General features: G+C 46.5%; 1 protein-coding gene across 1 annotated transcript; it reads right to left on the reverse strand.

Annotated features, from left to right (window-relative positions):
• Window positions 1-876: 876 nt before the first annotated feature.
• Window positions 877-10001, reverse strand: EIF2B1 (eukaryotic translation initiation factor 2B subunit alpha). The gene is made up of 9 exons (XM_023739248.1): window positions 9871-10001; window positions 8712-8813; window positions 6725-6861; window positions 6527-6643; window positions 4172-4284; window positions 3557-3625; window positions 2498-2573; window positions 1852-1977; window positions 877-1140 (listed from the first exon to the last, which is right to left on the reverse strand). The coding sequence occupies exons 1-9, from the start codon at window positions 9881-9883 to the stop codon at window positions 976-978; spliced, it is 918 nt and encodes a 305-aa protein (XP_023595016.1). The 5' UTR covers window positions 9884-10001; the 3' UTR covers window positions 877-975.
• Window positions 10002-10074: the final 73 nt, after the last annotated feature.

A 10074-nucleotide genomic window follows, 5' to 3' on the forward strand; every position in this document is an offset into this window, starting at 1 on the left:
ATAGTACCCGGTACTGCTGTAGTGGCGAATATCTGCAAAATCGAGGAAGCAAGTCATATTCTGAGAAAGAAAACACACCTTATTGTGCCGTCTGGGATAAATGACAGATCTCTCTAATTGACTGTCTCAAGTGTGTGAATGTGGTTGCATGGTGCTGTCACCAAGACGGCCTGCTCAGTACTGATGCAACAGCATATCACAATCTTTCGTATAATTTGAAAAGATGCTGCATTTATTCCCAAGTACAATTTTTAAAAGCTGTTCAGGACCCAAACGTGTTTAAAGGAAATTCGTGTCTCTCACAGATACAGAATTTGACTTCACAGACATTCCCGAAGGCACCCCTGTAAGTCGGGAGTCACGAAGGGTTGCTACTGCTTGAGGGCCTGTCGGCTTCCCGCGTATTTTCCTGGTACAGTGTCCACTCGTCTGGCTTGATCTCGGAGAGGTGATGGCAGCCCATGGCCTGCGTTCACCACCATGAGTCTGATGTAAATTCACCAAGTGTTTTTTGCCTTCCTATAAGGCACCGTACATAACTCGTGTCCTGGCCGGCTCGTAGGCATGTAGTGAAGAGTGCCTGGCTGTAGTCAGGAACGCTGCTTTTAGGCCTTTATGTCGTTTATGGATGCTTTTGGCCAATCAGTCTGGCGTGCAGGGGACGATGAGGGGAGGTGGACTTGGGCACGTCCTCTCTTGCCAATTTGTCAAGCAGCCGATAACTAACGTATTTCTGGGAACGGAGAATGAGTGAAGTCTCTAGAAAACTCAAGTGAAATTTAGGTTGGGTCTTAGGAGAACCATGAAAACACTTTAGATGGGACTGAAACGAGTAAAAAAGATTTATGATTTTAAATTCTTAGTCCGTAGATCTCCATAAAAAAATTCTGTTTGGCCTGGCTCACGAGGGGTCAAGAGGCTAGTCACCCTGCCCCAGCTACAGAAACGGTCCCAAGGCACAGAAGGCTGCAGTGGTCATAGATAGAGCTTGATGAGTTCGTCGCTGACTGCTGAGGGGGTGAGGACGCCCAGGTCTGTGAAAAGTAGTGTGATTAAGGACGGGGGGGTGTAGTCAACCCAGGGATGTTCCTCCTTGAGGTCTTGGCCAGTCTGTGCAGACCTCAGCGTGTCTGCCTTATACTGAGGGAGAGGAAAGCAGGTGTTAGCTGTGCCGCACGTTTAGGGCTCTGGACGGGTGAGGTAGCTGAACGGTTAGTGCACTCCTCCTGGAAAGTGCTCTCAGAAAATGGGGAGGAGGCAGCTGAACAGCATAGAGCCGAGGAGGGCCAGGTGCTGCTGGGGTCACGGCATGCTGCCCAGGGGCCTGAGTGGAATGGAAATCCCAAACCACCTCTCCCCTTCCATCCTGTGCTGGATGAACTCCCTCAGCCTCTCAAGAGAACACTGTTACAGAGATTACCACGTGGGAGGCACTGTGCTAAGCTCTTCCCTTGGATTGTCTCCTACAATCCTCATTACCTTGTCAGATACAGTTAACCTGTTTCACAGATCAGGAAACTGAAGTTCAGGGAGGCTGAAAGACCTGCCCAAGACCACATGGAAGGACGTGGTAGAGATGGGAGGTGAACCCAGACAGTTTGGTTCCAAAGCTTGGACTCTAACCGCTAGCTCTCCCCGCCTCCTTTCAGCACATGTATCAAGCTGCTTAAGTAAATGAGAAACCAGTGGACTAAAATTTTGGGAACAAATGTGTGAGTCTTAAGTTCCACAGCTGCTAATTTATCTTTCTATCCCAAGTACTGGAGAAAACTGCAAAACTCTTAGCACTGTATTTTTTCAAAGGTTTCAGTCTCAACTCAAATACCCCTTCAGATAGTGTAAAACACTTGCCTTAAACTTATCTGGGACGTCTTGCTGGTTGAGTGGGAAGAGCCGAACAAACTTGAAACTTTCTGCAACCACATAAAAAGGCTTATTCTGTGCTTTGGCGCACACAGCCGTCTGGTTGGTTCCAATCTGGGAAGTCAGAGCAAATGGAAGAGGATGAGTCCTGTACGTCTGAAGGGGAAGTAACAGACAACGTGTGAATGAACACGATATACACCTAATTCTGGCTCTGGAATCAAACGGGACCTTTTAAAAAACTAACCTTTCACGAAACCTTTCCAAGTCAGGTGATGGATAGAGAAATTGTAGTAAGATATGTTCAGGTCAAATATGCCCAATTTAAACAAAACAAAACAAAACAAAACAAAACAAAACTGAAGCCTGTTTTGAGTAAATACAAATTACATTCTCTTAATTTTCATGGACCAATCACCAAAGCAGAAGGAAATTTGACCAAAATAACGTTTCTCTTGATGGACCACTGCAACGGCTTATAGGAACTAGGGAACAACTCAGTACAGTGATGAAGTCCTGAAGCTGAGCAGGATCAGGGGACGGACTGTGCTGTTAGTATATATTCCTGTGTCAGTGGCCTACTCAGCAATGCATCTCCATGCCTTGTCCAAGAATTGTGAAGTGATGCTCCTACCTTGTTAATAATTCCTCCGTTTTCAACAACTCCTTCGGCACCAACTATGACAAGATCTGCTTTTTCCATGATATAGCTAAGGAAATTAAAAAAAAAAAAAGGTTATGTTCTTTTTTTCCTGGCTCGTTAATAGCACTATCATCTGCAAAGATCAATGTTCTGTTTTCATCATGGTAAGTTCTTCCCATAACCACCTTTGTTCCAAAGAGCACTGAGCACCAGAGACCATCCACCATTGGCATCTAGTCCTGTTACTAGAGCCTTTAAGGCTTTCTTTGATCACGACCCCACAATAAGACACAATTTACACCACCTTGCAGTACATACACACACACGTACGTGTGTAACTGAAGCAAGAGTTTCACGATACAGTATTTGGCCTTGCTAGGTGTGATGCATTCTGTTTTCCACTTATTACAGACAACTCAAAAATTAAAAATTCTGCTGTGGTCTGAAGTTAGTGTGTGTTATGCAATTTGAGTTTTTCTGGTAGGGCAGAGGCAAATTTACCTTTTAAAATGAACAATCAGTGGAATTCCTCAAAATATGTACTCTGAAACACCTTCCTAATTTCCCTCGTCATCTGTATCCTGTCTTTTCTTTCCGAGAGATTATGACTCCCGTTTTCTCTTGTGAGGTCACTGGCCATCCAGGGATGGGCTGACCTTGGTCTCAGGAGAGAAGCTGCCTGGGTGAATAAATGATCCCGGTGTGCCACTGAGGCCACTCCGTGTTTGAGGATGTGAAGAAAGCACTAATTAGGTTCTGACCCTAACCAGCCTTTACATCTTGCTCTTAAAATGCACGAGCCGCTTTATCCATAATATTACATCTGCCACTCCCATTCCCCTCAACTCCTGCAGCCCCCTTTCCTGCGTGCATTATCAAGGCCTAACTTAACAACGAGCTTGCTACCTTAATGTAGCTACTTAATTAAGAGGTGGGATGTGACCTGTGCAGTTTTGTGAGTGGGATGCAAACTTTCAATCTGAAAACTCTGCTCTGAGCCAACCTGGGGGTGAAGAAAGATGAATGAAGCCGGGAAAGATTGTTGCTTACCCAATAGCAGCATCCAGGACCACGGTGACAGGGACGTTGAGGTGGCAGAGAGCTTTGGCCATTTTCTTACTGAAGATGACATTTTGAGAGCATTAGAGAAAGTCATAGAAGGCCCCATAGTGATGTCTGATGAGTCACTTAACTTGGAGAGTGATAAATCACATCAGGTTGAAACTCAGTTAACGATGGGGTAAGGGGCAAGTCGCAAGACGCTGGACTAAGGAAACTCGGGTTCTTCAGGGGGAAGTATGTATTTCAGGAAAACGGTATTCTTGGGGACTCTAGGTAAGATACAAATTCAGGATAAAGGGGAAAGTTTTGCTTCTATCCTGAGTCCGTAGAGATGTGAATTACCTAACCCTTAAAGAAAACAATCTTTCAGTCACTTTCTTTCTGTTTCTCAGATTCAACTACTTAAAACATACAAACTCTAGATCCTTTACTACAAACAAGTTCACAGTGATTTTTCTTCCTGGGGCAGGAAAGGGCACAAAGGCAATGCTGGCTGACTGGCAAATGGGAGCCACTTTCTTGCTCCTCTTACGATGGATTCTGATCCTCAGTTTGCTCTTGAAAGTGACTGCTGGGCACATAACCGAATGGAAAGATACTTGCCCCGACAGATCCGGCTGCGACTCTGTAACGTACACACTGAAACGCTTCTTGGCCCTGACAGCTGCTTCCAGGACTCTGAGGACCACCCTGGAGTAGGCATGAGTTAATATCCTCTGTGGACAGAGAGAGCTGTGTCAGACGGCAGCTTACCGGTGCTCACCCACGCTGTCCACCATGGTGACGCTCGCTCCTGGGAACCTAAGGCTTCGTCAGAAAGGAGCTCCCTAGAGTGCACCGAGGGTCAAGGCCACAGACAAGCTGAAAAAGGATTCTGCCAGAGGGATGTATTAGGGTCTCCCCTTCCCTCAGCAGGTGCACAAGCGGAACTCCCATGCAGCGCTACTCACAAGACCCCTGAGCCTTTGTATCTGGAGGCTGCATTTCGTTCCTTTGGGTTGGTTTTCCTATTGCTAAGACATGGGTTGCATACGTGCGCCGAAAGGCAACAAGCAGGTAACATGAATAAATGCAGTGAGTTGGGCGGGGCCGGCAGCAAAGTGGGAGGCCAAGGGGAGTCAGCCGCTCTGCTCCAGTGTGGCCAGATCATCTGGTTTTTCTAGAGACGCTAGAAATCCAGTATTTAAATGTTGGTAACAGATGTAAAAAATCTGATAAACACTGGGATACACACAACCTTCGTGGGCTAAATACAGTTGCAGACAATTAGTGCATAACCTCCGCTCTAAGGAACAGAGTGGAGTGTAATGCAAGATGGACAGGTGCTAGTTCTCTAGCGCCTTTCTTGTTAGAAATGCAGGTTCTCAGGCCCTACCCCAGACCCACTGAATCAGACTCTGCATTTAATAAGACACCCAGGTGACTCATCTGCAGGTTCAAGTTTGAGCATCTCTATAAAAACACTAGTTGCTGTGAAGTCAGTTCTGACTCAAGCCACCCCCACTGCGCTCCATAGGGTTTTCAATGGCAGATCACCAGGCCTTTGTCCTAAGGTGCCTCTCGGTGGACTTGAACCTCCAACCTTACATTTAACAGCTGAGCACGTTAGCTGTTTGCACCCCCCTAGTGACTCCAGCTCTGCTCTAAATACAGCCTGAGTTGGTGCTAATGCAGGTGGTGTGCACACAAAACGCCACTGTAGCCAACGAGCCTGCGGAGCAGCGACGGCGTGCTGACTGCAGAGGGGAGGCCTCGGGGACAGGCCGTCCTCACCGGCCTCTATCTGGCCCCAAAACAGCTTTGTTTGCAACTGTCGTTTGTACAAGTTTTGCTCACATCTTTTACATTATTTATTTAACATTGTACTTCAAAGGCTGGGAAAAGGGTAAAAAATAGGACAAGACTTAAAGGTCGAATGCACGTCAGTAATTTTGTGGTCAGTGGAGGCTCAGGCGGCAAAAAGGACTTCTCTTGGTGGGAGAGGCATTATAAAAGCTTTATTGGCCCTTTGTGGGGAGACGGGCTCAACCTGCAGCTCCGGCCTTTCCTCACTCAACGCAAATGCTCGGCGGCTTTGCATCTCTGTAGTAATATTGGAAATGAAGTTAAAAAGAACACCTCAATCCAGTGCTACTCTGCACTGGGAGAATGTTCAGTATTAACCCGAAACAAGAGCTGTTCTGGGCTGATTTAAATCAGATTAACTTAGTATGGGTCCAGTAATAAAGATACTTCTTGAGCAAACCAAAAAAACCAAACCCTCTGCCGTTGAGTCGATTCCAACTCACAGCAACCCTATAGGACAGAGTAGAACTGCCCCATAGGGTTTCCAAGGAGCAGCTGGTGTATTCAAACTGCCGACCTTTTGGTTCGCAGCCGAGCACTTAACCACTGCACCACTGGGCTCGAGTGAAAAACACTGAATCCAGAACCCTCCATGCTATCCCAGGATTTTTCTCAGCCTGTTTTTAATGAAACCCATGGCTGTCGAGTCGATTCCGACACACAGCGACCCTACAGGACGGAGCAGAAGTGCCCATAGGATTTCCAAGGCTGTAAATCTTTACAGAAGCTGACTGGCACATCTTTTTCCTACAGAGCGGCTGGTGGGTTCAAACTGCCAATCTCTGGGTTTGCAGCCGAGCCACCAACAGCCGTGCCACCAGGGCTCCTGTTTATGATAACCATCTACATTTATAGAGAGCTTACTATGTGCCAGGCAGATGTGCCAGGCAGAGTCCCGAGCCCTTTACACATACTAACTCACTTAATCCTTACAACCCTATGAGGTAGGTACTGTTATTACCCTTAACATTGGTGAAAATAGCAGCACCGAGCGGTTCAGGAACATGCCCAAGGTTGCAGAGCAAGTCAGTGGCACAGCCAGGATTTTACCTCAGGCAGTTTGACTCCAGAGCCCTGGCTGCTAATTACCCCACATGATAGACATCTACTCACTGCCCCGTCTTTGATGAAAGTATGGCACAGATCGGCAATTTTAGTTCTTGACAGTGATATTCTCCTGAGGAAAAGTTCTCCCCTCTCAATCATGATCTTTTTACATTTGGAGTAATCCTAGGGAGAAAAGAGCAACATGAGAGGGGGGAGAGAATGTTTATTTGTTAGCAAACAGGGACACAGGAGGGCAGGGCTTACCGAGTACTCCAGGGAGGTCAGGCTGATGAAACGAAGGAAGAGTTCCCCGCCAGAGGACACGGCCACGGAGGAGTCCACGCCACACAGGGTTTCTATGGCACTGGTGAGGTTGGCTCGCAGGCCCTGGATCGTCTCCCCTGGAATGACCACACGAGGAATGTGATGTTGTTTTTAGCACTGCAGCCCCTTGTTGAGACTGAGATTCATTCACTCAGCGAATCTTTACTGGGTGCAGACACTAAGCCGGGATTCTCTAGATGCTGGGGATACATCAGCAAACAAGATGTATGGGGTCCCTGTTCTGAGGGAACTCCCTTTCTAGTGGGGGAGGCAGACAATAACCAAGCACACAGATAAACAAATTAATTACAGACTGTAATGGGGACAGAAAAAAGCAGAATGATGAGAACGGTGGGGCTACTACTTTAGGGTTAACAACACATTGCATTGGGCAAATCTGCTGCAAAACACCTCTTGCAAGTGTTAAAAAGCAAAGATGTCACCTTGAAGACTAAGGTGTGCCTGACCCAAGCCATGGTGTTTTCAGTTGCCTTGTATGTACATGAAAGCTGGACAAAGAATAAGGAAGACTGAAGAATTGAGGCCTTTGAATTATGGTGTTGGCGAAGAATATTGAATACACTATGGACTGCCAGAAGAACGCACAAATCTGTCTTGGAAGAAGTACAACTAGAATGCTCCTTAGAAATGAGGATGGCCAGATTTTGTCTGACGTATTTTGGACATGTTATCAGGAGGAACCAGTCCCTGGAGAAGGACATCATGCTTGGTAAAGTAGAGGGTCAGTGAAAGAGGAAGACCCTCAACAAGATGGACTGACACTGTGGCTGCAACAGTGGGCTCAAGCATCACAACAATTGTGAGGATGGCACAGGACCGGGCAGTGTTTCATTCTGTTGTACATAGGGCCACTGTGAGTTGGAACTTACGTGACGGCACCTAACAACAACAACAGGGGTGGCCTCCTGAAATGGGGGCCATTTAAACTGAAATCAGACTAACGAGGGATCCAGCCCCATAAAGAACTAGTGGGAAAGTTGCCAGGTGTAGACTATCAGAATGCAAAGTCCCAGAGACGGGCACAAACTTAGCATGAGAGACAAGGAGAGGGCAGTGTGGCTGAAGCACAGCTCAGATTGGGGCAGGATGGAAGGAAGTTAGGTAGCAGAGGGAGAGGAGGTACGCAAGGTGGTGGAGGTGAAGCCCAGGTATTTGGATGTTATTGTAAGGACAAGGGGAAGACATTGGAGACTGTCTTAGAGACATGCATCTCAGGTCAGCCCTTTTGAGGGCTTTTTAATGTCATGCTATACCCCAGTACTTACAGTGAGGATGCCTGAATTAACACATCACAGTTAATGACATTAATGCCAGAATTTCTTCAAGTTGTACAACCATTCTCACCCTCCTTTTCTGAATTACTCCTCCCCCATTACTATAAACTCAGTGGCAAAGGGACCCCGTTTTATAAGTAAAATATCCTTTCTGTCAGAGTAACTACTATATTGAGTGAACTGTGAAGTTTAAAATTTAGCAATACTTCAGCTTTACAAATGTTTATTGAGCATATACCCTGTGCCAGATTCTGTGCAGGTGCTAGAGAGAATGTCCTGGAATAATGTAATCAATGTCATTGAATTGTACATGCATAAATTGCTGAAATGGTATATGTTCTGCTGTGTATATTCTCAGCAACAACAACAACAAAAAATTTAAAAAAATAGAAAAATTGGAAATAAATAAAATTGTCAGTACTCAAGAATGAAACAAAAACGTGAGGGGGGCCCTCTGATGATACCTTAAGGACTCTCTCCAGGTTAAAAGGAAAGCTTAAATGAAAGAAGAAAGTGAGCTAGGAGCTTAAGACCTTATGGAGGCACACATACATCTCTCACTTCCTACACTTCTAAGAGCTATCAGAAGACTTTCCTAAGGCCCAGTACATTTGAGGATGCTCTTCGTCTACCTTTGTCTCTCTTCAAGAACTCCAGCAAAGTCCGGATGGCAGCCACTGCTGAAGCCATGTCAGGATCTGCTTTCATCTGAGACTTGAAGTATTCAATTAACTCTGGGAAAGGAGAAAAAAAGAGACACTGTTACTAACTGTTAACCTTAGGAAAAAGGAGCCCCAGTGGCACAGTGGTTAAGCGCTCAATTGCTAACCAAGAGGTTAGTGGTTCAAACCCAGTCAGTAGCTGCCCAGGAGAAAGCCCTGGAGATCTGCTCCCATAAAGATTACAATATTAAAAACCCTGTGGGGCGGTTCTCCTCTCACATGGGGTCACTACGAGTTGGAATCCAATCGATGGCACCCAACAGTAACAATATTAGGAAACAAAGTAATTTTAGAAATACTTTCTTTTCAAGGCTTTGGCTATACGCAAACTTCAGGGGCACAGCAAATGTTAATGGGAACTGAAAAGACGCCACTTTACTGTTTGCAAGCTTTCTTTCTTCCTCTCTCATTTTGAAAAGGATGTCCATGTTCAATGGTATAAAATTCAAGCTCTGCTAAATGATAGTGAAAAGTCATTCTCTCTCCTCTCCTTGACCCCAAGTCCTGGGAGGATTTCGACTCCACCACCATTACCAGTTTCTTCTACATCCTTCCAAGGACAGTCTAGGCTAATTCAAGCACATACACACACACAGGCACATACATATATGTGTATGCACAGTTCCACCACCCTTTATTATTATTTTTTTTTACAGGAAAGGTACTTTATACAATAGCTTGCTCCTTGTTTTTCACTTAATAAAGTACCTTTAAAACCGTATTAGACGAGTACGTCAACTGTGCCTTACTCTTTAGATTGTAACAGATCCAGTAGAGCAGGGAGTATTATTCCTATCTCACACATGAACAAAGCGAGGCTTAGAAGGCCTGCACACTTCGTCCGAAGTCTCACTTTTTTGGAGGATGGACATGGGAAGACACTCTCAGGGCCCATCCCCTACATACAGGAGCAGTGAGAGAAACGTAGCTTTTAGTAGAGGAAGCACATCCTGCAGAGCCGCCTGAACTTGGAAAGCGACCTCTCTCAGTGCCCAGTCTGGGTGTACGAGGTGGGGGACCCCGCCCCGATTGAGGCTCAGTGGCCCCCGCCTGCCCAGCCCCGCTTTACCGTCTTTGTCCATGGTGCGCTCCCAACAGCAAAGCCCGAGAAGACCGGAGGCACCCGCGCTGCACGATGGAACCCGCAACTGTGCCGGCCCCGAGCCACTGAGACTGACAGCGCGCGGCGCAACTCTGCACCCTATTTCCGGCGCGCCGGGGGCGTGACCACGAGTACGGCGCGGACCGGGCCAAACCAGTCCTTACGTCACTG

This window comes from Trichechus manatus, unplaced genomic scaffold (genome assembly GCF_000243295.1).
Source record: "Trichechus manatus latirostris isolate Lorelei unplaced genomic scaffold, TriManLat1.0 scaffold00131, whole genome shotgun sequence".
Classification (NCBI taxonomy): Eukaryota; Metazoa; Chordata; class Mammalia; order Sirenia; family Trichechidae; genus Trichechus; species Trichechus manatus.